At 41.1% G+C, this 17308-nt stretch overlaps 1 protein-coding gene across 2 annotated transcripts in view; it reads left to right on the plus strand.

Annotated features, from left to right (window-relative positions):
* Window positions 1-17308, plus strand: part of SORT1 (sortilin 1) — a 95702-nt gene that overhangs the window by 26230 nt on the left and 52164 nt on the right. For both annotated transcript variants that reach the window (XM_054464119.2, XM_054464211.2), the window contains exons 2-3: window positions 5987-6046; window positions 8085-8158. In XM_054464119.2, the coding sequence (XP_054320094.1) occupies window positions 5987-6046; window positions 8085-8158 (134 nt within the window). The remainder of the gene's footprint in view (window positions 1-5986; window positions 6047-8084; window positions 8159-17308) is intronic.

Here is a 17308-nt window from a genome sequence, read left to right on the forward strand (position 1 = left end):
ATTTTGGCTATTATATCTTTTTTTTTTTTTTTTTTTTTTTTTTGAGACGGAGTCTCACTGTCGCCCAGGCTGGAGTGCAGTGGCGCAATCTCGGCTCACTGCAGGCTCTGCCCCCCGGGGTTCACGCCATTCTCCTGCCTCAGCCTCCCGCGTAGCTGGTACTACAGGCGCCCGCCACCTCGCCCGGCTAATTTTTTGTATTTTTAGTAGAGACGGGGATGATCTTGATCTTCTGACCTCGTGATCCGCCCACCTCGGCCTCCCAAAGTGCTGGGATTACAGGCATGAGCCACCGTGGCTATTATAGCTTAACTTCTTTTTCTGTCTCCAGCCCAGCCTCCTCTAGATGCCCTGATTGCATATATAATCAGCTGCTTGAAGTTGTTCTACTTCAAAAAGAATTAACAGCGATCGCTGAGCTGTAGAACAACTTCAAGAACATTTATAGAAACCATAGAACATTTTCTGAATTGATAGCTCTGTTCATTTTTTGTCTTTTTTTAATCTCTGTGTTTCACTTTGGATAGTTTCTGTTGGTATGGCTTCAGGTTCACACTCACCTCTTCTACAGTGTCTAATCTCCTGTTCAGCCTATCCAGTGTTTGTTTTTTTGTTGTTTGTTTGTTTTTGAGACAGAGTCTCGCTCTGTCACTCAGGTGGAGTTCAGTGGTGCAATCTTGGCTCAATACAGCCTCCACCTCCCAGGTTCAAGCGATTCTCCTGCCTCAGCCTTCTGAGTAGCTGAGACTACAGGTGTATGTCACCACGCCTGGCTAGTTTTTGTATTTTTAGTAGAGATGAGTTTTCACCATGTTGGTGAGGCTGGTCTCAAACTTCTGAACTCAGGTGATCTGCCCGCCTCAGTTTCCCAAAGTGCTGGGATTACAGGCATGAGCCACAACACCCTATCCAGTGTACTTTTCATTTCAGTCATTGTAATTCTCATTTCTACAAGTCTAATTTTTTTTCTTTTCTTTTCTTTTTTTTTTTGAGACGGTGTTTTCTTGTCACCCAAGCTGTAGTGCAATGGTGCAATCTCTGCTTACTGCAACCTCTGCCTCCTGGGTTCAAGTGATTCTCCTCCCTCAGTCTCTTGAGTAGCTGGGATTACAGGTGCCCACCACCACACCTGGCTAATTTTTAGTATTTTAGTAATTTTCGTATTTTTAGTAGAGACGGGATTTTACCATGTTGGCCAGGCTGGTCTCGAACTCTTGACCTCAAGTGATCCGCCCACCTTGGCCTCCCAAAATGCTGGGATTATAGGCATGAGCCACTGCACCTGGCCTGATTTAAGTCTTTAAAAAAATTTTTTTTTCTTTAACATTCTCAATCCATTCTCTAATTTCTTGTGGAGTACAGTTATAACTGTTGCAATGTCCTTATCTACTAATTATCCTTGTTATTTCTGAGTCAGTTTGATTTTTCTCTTCATTATGGGTCCTGATTTCTTCTTTGCGTGCCTGGTTATTTTTAAAAATTATTTTAAGAGACAGGGTCTTGCTCTGTTGCTCAGGCTGGAGTGCAGTGGTATGATCATAGCTCACTGTAGCCTCAAACTCCTGGGCTCAAGAGATCCTCCTGCCTCAGCCTCCCAAGTAGCGAGGGCTACAGGCATGTGCCACCATGCCTAGCTGATTTTTTTTAATTGTTTTTGTGGAAATGGGGGTCTTGCTACATTGCCCAGGCTGGCTTTGAACTCCTGGCCTCAAGTGATCCTCCCACCTCGGCCTCCCAAAGGGCTGGGATTATAGACATGAGCTACTGCACTTACCCACTTGATTATTTTTCAGTTGGATATTGTGAGTTTTAGCTTGTTGGGTGCTAGATATTTTTGTATTCTTTTAAATATTCTTGAACTTTGTTCTGGAACACTGGTTACTTGGAAACAATTTGATCCTTTTGGGTCTTGCTTTTAAGCATTTTTAGGCGGGACCAGCACAGCGTTAAGTCTGGGGTTATTTTTCTTTACCACAGAGGTAAATGTTTCTGAGTACTCTACCCAATTTCCTTGAAATAACGAGGTTTCCTATTATGGTTGCTGGGAACAGGAATTATTCCTGTTCCTGTGTGAGGTCTGAATATTGTTCTCTGCCGTCCTTTCAGGTAATTATTTCCCTGGCCTCAGGTAGTTTCCTCACATGCGTGTGCTGATGGGTGTTCAGCTGACGACTTGGTGGGGTGGCTGGGGAGGCCCCCTGCTCAGATCTCCAGAATTTTTTTTCTGTGTAAGTCTTTCTTCTCTAATCTTCTGCCGTGTGAACCTCTTTGGTCTCCCCGGACTATCAGCTTCCTCTCTTCAGTTTAGGGAGAACTCTGGACTCTGTCTGGGTGCCCCTCCCCTGCACTGTGCCTGAAATTCTCTCCAGGCAGTAAGCCAGTTAGCTGTAGGGTCCTCCTTGTTCAGTTCCTTGTCTTTGAGGAATCGTCGTCCTTTGTGCCTGGTGTCCAATATCTTGGAAACAGTCATTTCATATATTCTGTTGTTTTGGTTTTTTTTTTCTTTTCTTTTTTGAGATGGAGTCTTGCCCTGTCGCACAGGCTGGAGGGCAGTGGCGCGATCTTGCCTCACTGCAGCCTCCGCCTCTCGGGTTCAAGCAGTTCTCTGCCTCAGCCTCCCGAGTAGCTGGGAATGCGCCTGGCTAATTTTTTGTATCTTTTTTTTTTTTTTTGAGAAGGAGTCTCGCTCTGTCTCCCAGGCTGGAGTGCAGTGGCGCGATCTCGGCTCACTGCAAGCTCCGCCTCCCAGGTTCAAGCCATTCTCCTGCCTCAGCCTCCGGAGTAGCTGGGACTATGGGTGCCCGCCACCATGCCCGGCTAATTTTTTGTATCTTTAGTAGAGACGGGGTTTCAGTCGAACTCCTGACCTTGTGATCCGCCTGTCTTGGCCTCCCAAAGTACTGGAGTTACAGGTGTGAGCCACCACGCCCGGCCCATTCTGGGTTTTTGTTTTGTTTTGTTTTGTTTTTTATTAGCTGTTTCCGGTAGAAAGGTAAATGTGATCCCTGTCACTCCATCTTGACCAGAAGCAGAAGTCCACCCAGAAATGAACTTTTACATTTCATACTCATGTCTGTCATGGGGAAGTTAAGTGGGCCTGGCCTTATCTTTTTACTTCGTCATCCTCTTTTTCAGAACTTCATAAGTAGTTCTTCAAGAATTCAATATTTATTGCATGCCCACTGTGTACTATGCTGTGTGTTAGCTGCTGAAATGTATAGGTTTGATTCCTTTACCAGGTGGACCTCAGGTCTAGTGGGGAGGACAGGCAAGGTTCTTGTGGCTACAATTAAAAGTGCTGTAATACATATTTTGAAAGATCTAAGATGCCCCTGCAGTGTAGAATGACATGTACGTTGTCTTAAATATTATAAATGATTCTGGATTAGGATCGATGGCTTTGTGCTGACTTGTGAATTCTGTCTCCTAACCATGACCAGGTTGTCCGCCCTTTCCTGGACATCTGTATTTTTTTCTCCCATTGAAGTGGCAGGATTGGATCTGTACTCTTGTGTCCCTAGCTCTCCTGGATTTATCTCCTTTCCATATGACCTTTTCTTTCTGCTTAACCTTTGGGCCTGCTGTAACATCTCATTTCATTTTTCTTTTTTAACTTTCACCAGTATAAGAATGTTAGAGACTGAAATATTAAAAAATTAATTGCATTTGCTATAGGTAGATGAGTTTTTCAGTGAGTTTGCCCATTTTCAAAAGCAAATCTTCATTGGTTATTTGGAGTGGAGGGGGGAGGGACAGCTTAAGGGTAGTAGAAGACCACAGTTTTGCTAGTAAATCTGGCCTACATTTCCAAAGGAACTCTTTGGATGATGAATGAGGTCCATTACCATTTCAGTTGTTTCAGTGAAGCTGAGAGTTGCCAGTGACACGTGATAATCCTCCTCATTCTGTAGTTGAGCAATAGGAAAATGTGGGTAATGCCAGTCTGCATTGACTGGGTCAGCTGTGTAGAGCATTGCCTGAAAAGTAAAAGTTGCAGTCCTGATTGGCTCAAGACTGATATCTTACAGCCTGATGAAGATAACCACGAATTCCAGTGCCATAACTGATGGACTTTTTCTTTTCTCTTAGTCAGTTATGAGAAGGACCTTCCTTGGAAAGATAACCTATGTTTAGATGACTGTGATCTTAGCTCTTGTGATCTGCCTGATGCTTGTGGTAGCTCTGGATGTTCCTGTTTTTCCTGAAGGACCTCATTGATGTCATTTCAGACACTATCCTCACTCAAGAGAATGTGAGGTTTTGCTCTGTGTGAAATATCATATAAGACACACTGCTATGTCAGTTTTTAAGCTTCTGATTTCAGAAGCTCTGGCAGCCCTACTTTTTCTCAGATGCCTGGCAAGCCTGCATGTCTGAATAGCCCTTCTGTCCTGCAGAGGCTGTGAGAAGCTCTGCCGAGCATTTGAGAGTTAATCATTATTTACGGAGCAAGACCTGCGTGAGGCACTGATTGTACTAACTTACAGAAATTGTGTAAGAGATTCTTTTGACATCAAAGGTACTTACGGTCCAGAGGGGAAATCACATAGGTGAATTCAGAAGCCCATTCACGACTGCAAGAGAAAATTCGAAGATAAACAAAACAGTTCATGTTTTGAGTTCTGTTTCTTTAGATTTCTATGTTGGGATTGGTGGCTTGAGTGACCAAGTAGCTGGCATCCCAACCATTTATAGACATGTTCTATTTTGAGGTTGGGTTTGTGGTTTGGGGAGGATGTGTAATCATTTTCAACGAATGGTTATTGAGTGTGCAAAGTATTCCTGTGGTAGGCACAGGGAGTACCAAGAAGTATAAAGTTACATTCCCCAGCTTCCAAGGAGCTTCTCATATCTGGGAGGGCAAGGCATGTTTAAGATTTTAAGATCTTAGTAAGATTATAAGTCTTAAGAAAAAAGCATAATCATCCACATTTATTAGAAATATATACTAAACTACTAAACTGTCTAAGAAGTGGGGCTTGGGTGGTGAGCATGTGGCCTGGAAAAGAGAAGGATCTTCACTTTTTGCTATATAGACTCTATATAATATGTAATTTCTATATGGTTTGAAATTTTTGCCAAGTGCAGTTATTGCCTCTTTGGAATTTTTATTTTTTTATCAGTTACAAAAATTATAGAGAACAGAAGATTGTATTAATACATATAATATTAACCTTGAATATCTCTATGTGGTAGGATTATGAGTGACTTATCTTTATTATACCTTCTTATAATTGTCTACATCTTCTTTAATGAGTATATATTGTTGTATAAGTAGAGAAAGGAAGTATTTGAAAAACAAAACCCAAAACCACCTACAATGATTATTATAACTATATTTTAACATGCTTACTATATTTTGGATACAATATACCAGCTTTCCCTTTTTTACCTCCTTACTCTCACTGCGACTCTAGTAAGGTTGTTTTATTATTATCATTATTACTATTGTTATTAAATAAAAAGGTGAAACAAAGGCATTTGCTTCTTGCTTCTACCCCTTGTCATTTTGAGTGAGCTAGACTAGAAGTAAAAGGAATCCAGTTACGAACTTTTCAGCTATACTGTAAAGGATGCCCAGAAAAATTTAAATTATGCTGATTTGGTTACAATTATGCCTGCTAGTGTGGGCTATGATCTCTTGTTTTAAAGCATCCTAAAAATACTTTGCTATACCTTTATATTTAGTTCTGTTGGAGAAAGCAATTAGATTATCCCATCTCCCATCTCCCCATCTGGTGCAGTAAAGAAAACTCATCTGCTTGGCTTACTTTGTGTTAGAGAGAATTTAAATTTCCAAGTTATTTGTGATTCACATTAAGTAGTTAAATCCCATCCCTCCCAAATTTTGTACTGGGAATCTATATCTGCTTTATAATTATGAACTTAACTACTCTGAACAGTAATAAAGTTCAGATATTTAAAGAAGTCAAAGATTGAAGGAGAGTAGCTGTCATTTCTAAATTAATTTTTTTTCCCCTTATAGCATGTGTTTGATGATCTCAGAGGCTCAGTATCCTTGTCCTGGGTTGGAGATAGCACTGGGGTAAGTCATATTTTGAGTCTGTTATTTCAGCCCAGCAAGAAGATGATAACAGATTTGGGGGGAGTTAAGCACCTAATATCATTTCTTCCTGAAACTGTCTTTAGCCTCACAGAAAACGCATGTTTGCAACACAGACTTTCAGGAAGTTGTAGTTGTGTTGGTTTTGCTTTAGAATTGGAAACATCTTTTTTGCGGGGGGGTGGGGACGGAGTTTCGCTCTTGTTGCCCAAGTTGGAGTGCAATGGCATGATCTTGGCTCACTGCAACCTCCACCTCCCGGGTTCAAGCGATTCTCCTGCCTCAGCCTCCCGAGGAGCTGGGATTACAGGCACCCACCACCATGCACTGCTGATTTTTTGTATTTTTAGTGGAGATGGGGTTTCACCATGTTGGCCAGGCTGGTGTTGAACTCCTGACCTCAGGTGATCCACGCGCCTCAGCCTCCCAAAGTGCTGGGATTACAGGCATGAGCCACTGTGCCTGGCTGGGAACATCTTCTGACCACCTTCTTCCACAGTGGGAAGATGGACACCTTTCAGTCCTTGGTGGCTGCTTAGCATCAAGATGAGCAAGAAGAAAAATGAAAGTGCTCTGTACTGAGAAGGGAAGCTCACAATACTTGGGGAAACCCCTATATAGAAACAGAAAATGTCCATTAAAAACATCCTGGCACTTTTCCTCCAAATTGTATTGTTCCTGTGTCCTTTCCCACAGGTGTGTTGAGGGACTGTGGTGCCCATGGGTTCATGGTTGTTTATCTGTTGGTCCCTGCCCCTACCACAAAGGAGGTACTGCCAGGATTGGGGGAATGGAAGGAGGATCAGTCAGCTCCTTATCCCTCCTGATATACAGCTGGGCTCCAACTAGAAGGGCACACTGAGGATACATTGGCCTCTGGTCTTAAATCAGGACTTGTTGCCTGGTTGTCTTATTATCCTGCTTGAACAAGAGCAGGGGCAACATCTCCTGCCTCCTGGTATTCCATAATGCGTGTGTCATAGCATTGAGGCACATGATAGTTATGTTAGAAGCCTAAAGAAATAAAATCTTGGTGCTGAAAAGCAAATTGTAAATTTCTTATTTTGATTAATTTTTAAACTTTTAGTAGAATTTCTTTAAGCATAGTTCAGTTTTTTCTAAAATTTGAGTTGTACCCTAATTTCCATGATTTACCCGTTTATCTTAGATAGTTGGTATCTTCAAGATTTTTTTTTTTTTTTTTTTTTGGAGACAGAATCTCGCTCTGTCACCCAGGCTGGAGAGCAGTGGTGCAATCTTGGGTCACAGCAACGTCCACCTCCCAGGTTCAAACAATTCTCATGCCTCAGCCTCCCAAGAAGCTGGGACTACAGGCAAGCGCCACCATGCCCGGCTAATTTTTGTATTTTAAGTAGAGATGGGGTTTCACCATGTTAGCCAGGCTAGTCTCGAACTCCTGACGTCAAGTGATCCGCCCGCCTCAGCCTCCCAAAGTCCTGTGATTACAGGCATGAGCCACCGTGCCCAGCCATCTCCAAGATGTCTCATATGGCTTTCTGAGACTCCCTAGACTCTTGTAGTAATCCATCCAGAATCATTTCCTCATGCATAGTTTTTGGTAGATAAGGTACTGAAAAAATGAATTTCATGAAGAACCAACGGCAAGGAGAAGAAAAAGACAGACATACATGACACAGTGCTCTCTGTGAGAACACCCACACTGTTCTAGACTCTGTAAGGAGAAAAGGGAGAGGGGTCTTGCCTGAGAGTATCTTATAATAATTTGGATACAAAATAGTCAAAGCCTTCTTTTATTTTAATGTGTATTTGAGTAGTCAGCCTCACTGCTTCAATGGAGGCAATGGGGATCATCCCAACAAAATGAGCTGAGGACTTTCTCATCATTCTCAGCCCTAGTAACTAGATCCTTCTAGACTTTGGGGAGTACTACAAAGTAGCAATATCAAAAGTCTTTTAGGTGTTGGCTTAATCTTGAACACTTATCAGCATGTGATTGGAATATCTTTTTTATTTACGGAATGCTTTTTTCTCTCTCCAGGTCATTCTAGTCTTGACTACCTTCCATGTACCACTGGTAATTATGACTTTTGGACAGTCCAAGCTATATCGAAGGTGAGATCAATAACACGCGTTGGAGCATTTCACTAAGTAACATATGGAGAGTGTAGATTCTCCCTTTTCTAGACATGATGGCATGTAACAGTTGATGTAAAAGATCTTCTAGCCATCTTAAGTTTTCACCAGACTGTCACACTCAGTACATGTTTTTGTTGTTGTTGTTGTTGTTGTTTTTTGAGACAGGGTCTCACTCTGTCACCCAGGCTGGAGTGCAGTGGTGTCATCTTGGCTCACTGCAACCTCCACCTCCCAGGCTCGAGCCATCCTCCCACTTCAGCCTCCCAAGTAGCTGGGACTGCAGGCACACGCCACCATGCCCAGCTAATTTTTTGTATTTTTTGTAGAGACAGGGTTTCCCCATGTTGCCTAGGCTTGTACTGAGCTCCTGGGTTCAAGTGATCCACCTGCCTCCAAAAGTGCTGGGATTACAGGCGGGAGCCACTGCACCCGGCCCTCAGCACACTTTTTAACGTCTACTTTTTTTTTTTTTTTTTTGAGCAGGGTCTGGCTCTGTCACTCAGGCTGGAGAGCAGTGGCACAAACACAGCTCATTGCAACCTCTCCCTCCCAGGCTCAAGCCATCTGCCATCTTCCCACCTCAGCCTCCCAAGTGGTTGGCATTACAGGCACGTACCTCCATGCCTGGGTAATTTTTGTATTTTGGATAGACAGGGTTTCACCATGTTGCCCAGGCTGGTATCGAGCGCCTGGGCTCAAGCTGTCTTCCCACCTCGGTCTCCCAAAGTGCTAGGATTACAAGTGTGAGCCACCATGCCTGGCCTTAGCATCTAATTAGCAACTGAAAGAAGTATGAAAAGAGACCTGGTTCCAAGGAGGCTGGTTTGACCTGACTGAGGGGCAGAACAATAAAGGAAGATAAAGAAAGAGTCTATAGTGCTGTGTGTTTGTGTTCATTTATATGGATATTTATTTGTGGGAAGGTAGTATGGAGTTTAAAAAGTCTTTCTATTTAGTATGAATACAAAATGGTTTTTTATATTCCTGAAATGAAAATCTTCATTGTACTTTCCCAGCAGATATTTATACAGCATTTTGAGGCCTAAGCAGATTATTTTTAGGTAAGAAGGAGGCTCTCAGGTCGGACCTACCAAAATGCTTTGTAGTGTTCACACTGGTGATGATGGTGGTAACATGTGTTCTGGAACCACAACCTATACTGTGACATTGGTGAAGTTTTAGAATTGTCTTCTCAAAGGTATGACTTGGTTAAAAAGTAGGTTCCGTTCCTTAGCAGTAAGGTTCAAGACCGACTAACTCCTAGAGATTGCTGAATGATTGTGTCTTCTCAGTCATTTATGTCTGTCTCATTTTCCCCTAGAGACCTAAAGAAATAATGACATACCAGCAGATGATATAGAAACTACCCTAGGGTCAGGGTATCTCCCAGGAGTAATGGTACTTTCTCAAGGTTTTTTATTTGACTGCTGTTCTTGGCCCAAGTGGGAGTGAACCCATGTTCAAGCTCTGAAATGGATTAGCCTAACCTCTCTTCCCCATGAGGTGTGAACCCTTGTTCAAGCTCTGAAATGGATTAGCGTAACCTCTCTTCCCCATGAGGTATGAACTTTGACTATGTCTCCTGGGCATGGAGCCAGAGGTCTCTGCCCTTCAATACATTGATGTTGGACCCAGAGAGACAGCAAATACCTTTAGGCCAACAAGGAGTTGCCATCTTAGAACTACGGTGTAAATTCCATGAAGGCAAGGTTCTTGACTAACTGGGGTCCCCAGAATCTAGTCAAATGCGTAACATGTAGTAGACAGACAGCAAATAATAATTGAATAAATGAATGAATGTCTTGGCTTCTTTATAATTTTTAGATGGTTAATTAAATTTTTTTTGATATAGGATTGACTATATTTTAGAATCTTGGTGCTAGAAAGCGCTATAATAGGTGACTTTGTTTATTCAATCAGAACAGTAGTTGAACCATTTTAGATGAAAAACATCCTATTTGGGGAGAGAAAAATGCATTTTAAAATGTGTAACTTTGCTTCAGTAACTCTTTCCTGTGTTTAAGAATGTTTGCTATTATAAATTCCCTCCTCACAAAATTAGCTGGGCATGGTGTCACTCACCTGTGGTCCCAGCTGCTCGGGAGACTGAGGTAGGAGCATCTCTTGGGCCCGGGAGGTTGAGGCTGCAGTAGCTATTATCACATCACTGCACTTCAGGCTGGGTGACAGAGCAATACCCTTTCTCAAAAAAATAAAGTATGTCCTCATGATAGTTTTTCTTACCAACCTGTGTTTCATTATAAAAGCAGTATAATCATATTATAGAACATTTGAAAATTTTAAAGGAAAGAAAAAAGTTCACCATACAGCCAAGTGTGATCTTAATTTGTTTGCAGTTTATTATCTTGACCTTCCCCTATGATGTTATATCATATAATTGTAGAGTATTGGGAGGCAAAGTGGAATAGCAAAATGTTGCCAAGCTTTGTTGGCAAGTAGGCTCAGGATTGAATCACAGCACTGTCATTGCAAACAGAATGAAGTTGGGAAAGTCATTTAACCTCCTAAGTCTTTTTTGTCATCTGTAAAAGGACAATAATAATGCCCACCTCAGAGCTGTTGTGAAGTATGCTCTGTAGTGCCTGGCATGGAGGAATAGCTTGGTGCTGTTAGCTGCTGCCATGCCAATGACCAGGGATGGCGTGTAGCCAGCAGGTACTGGCATTGCTGTACCAGTTGTTAAAGTGAATTTGAAGCCTTCAGGCAGATTGCCTGCCCCCAGATGCCTCCACGTCTTCTACAAATGCACACTGCACCCCCTAGCCCCTGCCAACATGCAAATGTTACTAACACCTGGCATTATGACCTACATCCATGCTGATGGGTTGGTACTCATACCTTCACTCTGCTGGTAACCCCTCATTTTTTTAGATTGACATAATTTACTTAATCATTGTTCCGTTGGATAGTTAGGTTGTAGCTGTTTTTTTCACTAATACTACTGTGATCAGTATCATACATATTTGTGTCATAGGGGATGTTTATTTCTAGTTCACTCTTCAGTAGCAAAGGAAAACCTCCGCTCTGATGGATGTCAACGTGTTTTAAAGACTGTTTGTTAAATGCCTCTTTCTCTAGGTTGAATTATCTTCTATACCTAATGCCTCAACAACTTAAGACAATCAAAACCAAAACAAGAACCAATACTGCAGTGTCACTGTTTAAGTACCACCACCATCAGACTCAGCCTTTTTTCAGCCTGTTTTTGTCTAGTCTTGCGAAAAACCCGGCTTTCCTGACATATACTTTACTAGAGTACAATTCTATTTGTTTCTGATATAGTATAATGTTACCAAGGTACTTTTTTTTCATGTTACCTAGCAGTTTTTTGTTTCTTTTTTGTTGTTGTTTAACCACATTGACTTTGAATATTAATTATCTCTTCCCTGCCATGAAGTGGAAACTGACTCTGTACCCGCTTCCAGAGTTTAGGCGGAAACTATAAATATGCCTTGTTGCTTTTCCAACTGGGCTGGCCTGGCCTAAAGTGACTGGCCAACCAAATCAACCGTGTCAAACATGCCAACCAAGAGGCAACTGTTGTTTCAGAAATGAGAAAGGGAAAGAAGCAGTTTGATCAAAATGGGTCCTGAGTATGCTGAAGTTGCCCAATTACTGATAAAAGCCCATTGAACCCACTCTGAAGATTTTTCTGTTTTTCACAGCATTGGTGATTATATTATTCGTTAGACCATCTTTGCATACTAAATCTTATATGGTTAAAGGTTCATTTGGATTTCAAATAAAAAACAGCAAATCACATGCCACCTGCTCTGTGTATTACAGCATGAAGTCTCACAAGAATAGAAGGAAGTTGTCTCTGTTGATATACAGAATTAGAGGGAGTATACTTCTGTCTTCAGGCTGTGAAAAAGAATTATTGAAGGATTTGGGAGATTATATGTATGTGTATGTATGTATATGTGTGTATACATATGTTTCTGTATACAGATGTTTGTGTGTATGTACATGCATATGCACACATATGCATATTTTCCATTTAAAGGAATCATATTTGTATAGTATAAATTTTGATTTTCTTATAAGGAATATTAGTTTTATAATGGATTATAGAGTATGTTTGTCTCTCACTTGCACATATGAAGTTAAAGAAATAAACTAGCTACAATTAAGATGATAATTTGATTTTTGGCAGCTAAAAGATATTTTCCATCTTTTTGTTTTATGATGTCTTGAGTCCAGCTTTTCATTGTATAATTTACTTAGTGAAGCAAATGTAAGCATTATTCTATACCAGTGTTATATACCTAATTATTAATATCACAAAGACTGCTGGGCTATTTTATTTCTGATTTTTCTATTGAGAATTGCTCAAATTTCCCTATTAAGAGGTTTTGCATTAAAATATATTACATAGTCAATGTAAGTTTTTCAGGATGTTACTTGAGATTTTTTAAAAAGGATAACTTAAAGGTATACAATGCAAAGTGCTGCTAGTGCAGTAAACCAGCTTCTTCAAGGCATGTTGTCTAACAACCTTTTTAATGATATGGTCAGTTCAGTTTTCACTTCAGTAGATTGTTAACAGTGACTGCATATTTCAGTTACAAGGTTGGGATAAATTCCATTTACAACATATATTTTCTTGCTTTTTTTTTTAAGAAAAAGTATATTAAAATGTGATGATAGCATTTTACCTTTAATGCAACTTCACTTTTATACATGTAAAGTTGTCAATCAGAGTAAGATGAAGACCCCCAAATACATATTCATGTTCCTTCTGATTAAAAGTTCTGTGATTTTATTTACTATATCTTACTCTCTTTATTTTCCCGCTTGTAGTTTCAAAACTTCTACAGAAAACATGTATCCTTTCCCAATAATGATAAAACACAACATAGTTAAATAAAAACACAAGGTAATATCAGACAGTGGGGGAAAAAGAGACTGAAATATTGGGAATTAAGTTTATTATGAATTCAAATCTTGCCAGTTTTACCCAGCAGTAGTTTCAGGTCCATGATTATTTTGATGCATTTTAATAAACTACATTCTCCCTATTGATCTTTTACCTGGAAATCTCAGTGCAGTTGGTTGTCATTATTAGTGATAGTTATGTTCTGTAAAGTTGTCATGAATACTGAATTAGTTAATAGTGAACCATTGCTCCTAGGGGGACACATTTGCAGAAGTTCTGCAAACTTCTGGTCACAGCACTCATTTTCATCAAATGATCAATACATAACTTTGTTTTATGTGTGTTTCTGTTTAAAGATACCTTATTTAATGTGTATTATTGATTCATTAACACTGAATTCATGGCCAATAGCACTATAACTCTTGCCCGAACAAAGCTTGTCTCATATACTCGTATTTCCTCCATGAGGCACATCAAAGTCTTCTTGTGTTTAGGAATACTAAACAGCTTGTTGACACTGCTCTTGGAGGCTATTTAAACAGAAAAAGTACCCCCCAAAGAAAGCATAAACTTGCAAAAACCTAAGTAGAAAAAAACTAAGTAGACCGTGAAAAGGACACTTTTTTTTTTTTTTTTTTTATTATTATACTTTAGGTTTTATGGTACATGTGCGCAATGTGCAGGTAAGTTACATATGTATACATGTGCCATGCTGGTGCGCTGCACCCACTAACTCGTCATCTAGCATTAGGTATATCTCCCAATGCTATCCCTCCCCCCTCCCCCCACCCCGCAACAGTCCCCGAAGTGTGATGTTCCCCTTCCTGAGGACACTTTTTTTTATAGTATTAGAACTGAACACAAAGGCAAAGCATCATCTTGTTTGACCTCAGCTGAGAATGGGTACACTGGGTGACTCACTTTTTTGCTGCTCTATAAATGTCTATAAATGACTGGCAAGGGACCACGAGTATTGATTTGGGGATTACAAATAGATTTAAGAAGGTAAACAAATTTACAAATATAGAATCCATGAATAATGAAGATTGTATAAGCTTTCTCAATTAGTAAAAACCACAAAACAATAATATTTTTAAGAGTTTACCATCATCCTTGTTACTTTTATGTTATAATTTATAGTGGCTTAGTCATGGCAAAATGAACAAAAGAAAATGGGTAGAAGCAGAAAGAGTTTTGAGGTGCATGCTTGAAAAAGCCTACATAGCTGTTAATGAAACTTAAAGATGATTCTGGTGAAGGCTCAGAAAGAAAAGAGGAGGGCTATAGAGAAAACTTCCATCTTAGAGAATACCTAAGTAATCCATGGTAGAATATTCGTAAAAATGTGGACCACAAAGGCCATTATGATGAGGTTTCTGGCAGAAATGAGGAACTTGTTATTGGACAGTAGAGAAAAAGCAATCCTTGTTATAAAGTAGCAGAGAACTTGGCTGAATTGTGTTCATGTTCTAGTGTTTTGTGGAAAGTAGAACCTGCAAGCAATGAAATTGCATATTTAGCTAAAACAATATCTAAGTAAAATGTTGAAGTTGCACCTTGGTTCCTCCTGACTGCTGGTAGTAAAATGTGGGAAAAGAGAAATGACTTAAAGACAGAATTATTAGGCAAGAAGAAAGCAGAACTAAAAGATTTGGAAAATTCTCAGTCTATCTAAATTGCACAGACTGCAATAATAGGATGTGAATAATTAGGATGTGGCCAAGTGACCATTTGATAAAGAGATTAGCATGGATGTAAACTAAGAACTCAATCAGTCACCCCAACAGGAAAACTGCCAGTTTGAACCCAATGAGGGAAGGCTTTCAGATTTCAAGGACCACAGAGCTATTCAATTGCGTATGTGTGCTCTTCTTTAAGACAAGGCCATTCAGGGATCACCAAGGCTGCCTCCTCAATTTCAAAAGAAGGGACCATCACCCAAAGCCATGGAAGAAGGGCCACCCAGATCCATGGGGGCCTACCCCCTTTCTGGCAAGGCTGCAGAGCAAGAACACAATCCCAGCGTGTCTGGGAAGAGGAGGGACCCCCTCCCCAATATTGGACCTGTAGGACAGAGCATAGAGCCAAAGAGAATTGTTTTCAAGCTTTAATATCTAGGCCAGGCGCAGTGGCTCATACTTGTAATCCCAGCACTTTGGGAGGCTGAGGTGGAGGGATTGCTTGGGGCCAGGAGTTTGAGACCAGCCTGGGCAACATAGACCCATCTCTACCAAAAAAAAAAAAAAATTGAGGGTGGTGGCACATGACTGTAGTCCTAGCTACTTGGGAGGCTAAGGCAGAAGAATTGCTTGAGCTCAGGAGTTCTAGGCTGTAGTGAGCTATGACCTCATCATTGCACCCCAGCCTGGGTGGCAGAGCAAGACCCTCTCTTTATTTATTTATTTTTGACACGGTTTCACACTGTTGCCCAGGCTGGAGTGCAGTGGCATGATCTCGGCTCATTGTAGCTTTGACCTCCTGGGCTCAAGTGATCCTCCTGCCTCAGCCTCCCAAGTGGCTGGGACTACAGGCTGGAAATCACCATGCTCAGCTAAATTTTGTATACTTTGTAGAGATGGGGTTTCACTATGTTGCCTTTGGGAGACCGAGGTGGGAGGATGCCCAGCCTTAAGACCTACTCTTTAAAAATAACTAAATATATCTCATGAAGTTTGCCTGTATTTTAGACAGTTGGAGTCACCTTTCGTCTTTCCCATTTCCCTTTTTTGGAATGGAAATGTCTATACTGTGCCTGTCCCACCATTGTATTTTGGAAGTGCATAACTTGTTTGGTTTCACAGGTACACAACTGAAGAGCAGTTTGCTTCAAGATGAATCATACCTTGAGTCTCACCTTTGTCTGATATAGATGATATTTAGATGACACTTTCAATTTTAGACTTTAGAGTTGATGCCGGAACAAGTTAAGACTTTTAGGCCAGACGCGGTAACTCACATCTGTAATCCCAGCACTTAGGGAGGCCTAGGAGGGTGGATCATCTGAGGTCAGGAGTTCGAGACCAGCCTGGCCAACATGAAGAAACCCTGTCTCTACTAAAAATACAAAAATTAGCTGGGTGTGGTGGTACATACCTGTAATCCCAGCTACTTGGGAGGCTGAGGCAGGAGAACTGCTTGAACCTGGGAGGCAGAGGTTGCAGTGAGCCGAGATCATGCCATTGCACTCCAGCCCGGTTATCAAGAGTGGAACTCTGTCTCAAAAAAATAAAATAAAATAAAATAAAAAGACTTTTGAGGCTGCTGGGATGTAATGAATGTATTTTGCATGTGAGAAGGACATGAGTTTGGAGGAATGGAGTGGAGGGAGGGGCGGGGTGGGGGTGTCAGGATGCCATACACTGAATGTTTGTGTTCCCTCTGAACTCATATGTTAAAATTTTAACCCCCAGTGTGATGGTATTAGGAGGTGGGACCTTCGGTAAGTGATTAGGTCGTAAGGGCAGAACCTTCACCAGTGGGATTAGTCCCCTTATAAGAGAGACCCCGAGAGCTCCCTTGCCCCTTCTGTCATGTACGGTTACAGTGACAAGAGGGTAATCTGTGAAGCAGGAAGCAGACCCTCACCAGACAGCACATCTGCTGGCACCTTCATCTTGGACTTCTTAGCCTCCAGAACTGTGAGAAATGAATTTCTGCTGTTTATAAGCCACCCAGTTTATAATATTCTCTTATAGCAGCCCAAGCTAAAATAAGCTCTATTCCAAATATATTTGTATTTTAGCATTATTTTCTTGAGTTATAAACATGTGCATGTTTACACCATGGATACATGCAAAAATGATCACTTATTTTTGGTAACCAGAAAATGGATATTTGTGTTGATGCATAGAATTGTTATTAAAAAGACTTGTTTCTTTTTTCTTTTTTTTTTTTTTTGACACAGAGTCTTGCTCTGTCGCCCAGGCTGCAGTGCAGTGACACGATCTCAGCTCACTGCAACCTCCGCCTCCTGGGGTCAAGCAATTCTCTGCCTCAGCCTCCTGAGTAGCAGAGATTTCAGGTGCCTGCCACCACACCTAGCTAATTTTTGTGTTTTTAATAGAGACAGGGTTTCACCATCTTGGCCAGGCTGGTCTTGAACTCCTGACCTTGTGATCCACCCGCCTTGGCCTCCCAAAGTGCTGGGATTATAGGCGTGAGCTACCGCGCCCAGCCAAAAAGACTTGTTTCTAAAGCGGTTGGTTTCACAGCATTTTAATTGTTTA

The sequence above is a fragment of the Pongo pygmaeus genome, chromosome 1 (assembly GCF_028885625.2).
Source record: "Pongo pygmaeus isolate AG05252 chromosome 1, NHGRI_mPonPyg2-v2.0_pri, whole genome shotgun sequence".
NCBI classification, from domain to species: Eukaryota; Metazoa; Chordata; class Mammalia; order Primates; family Hominidae; genus Pongo; species Pongo pygmaeus.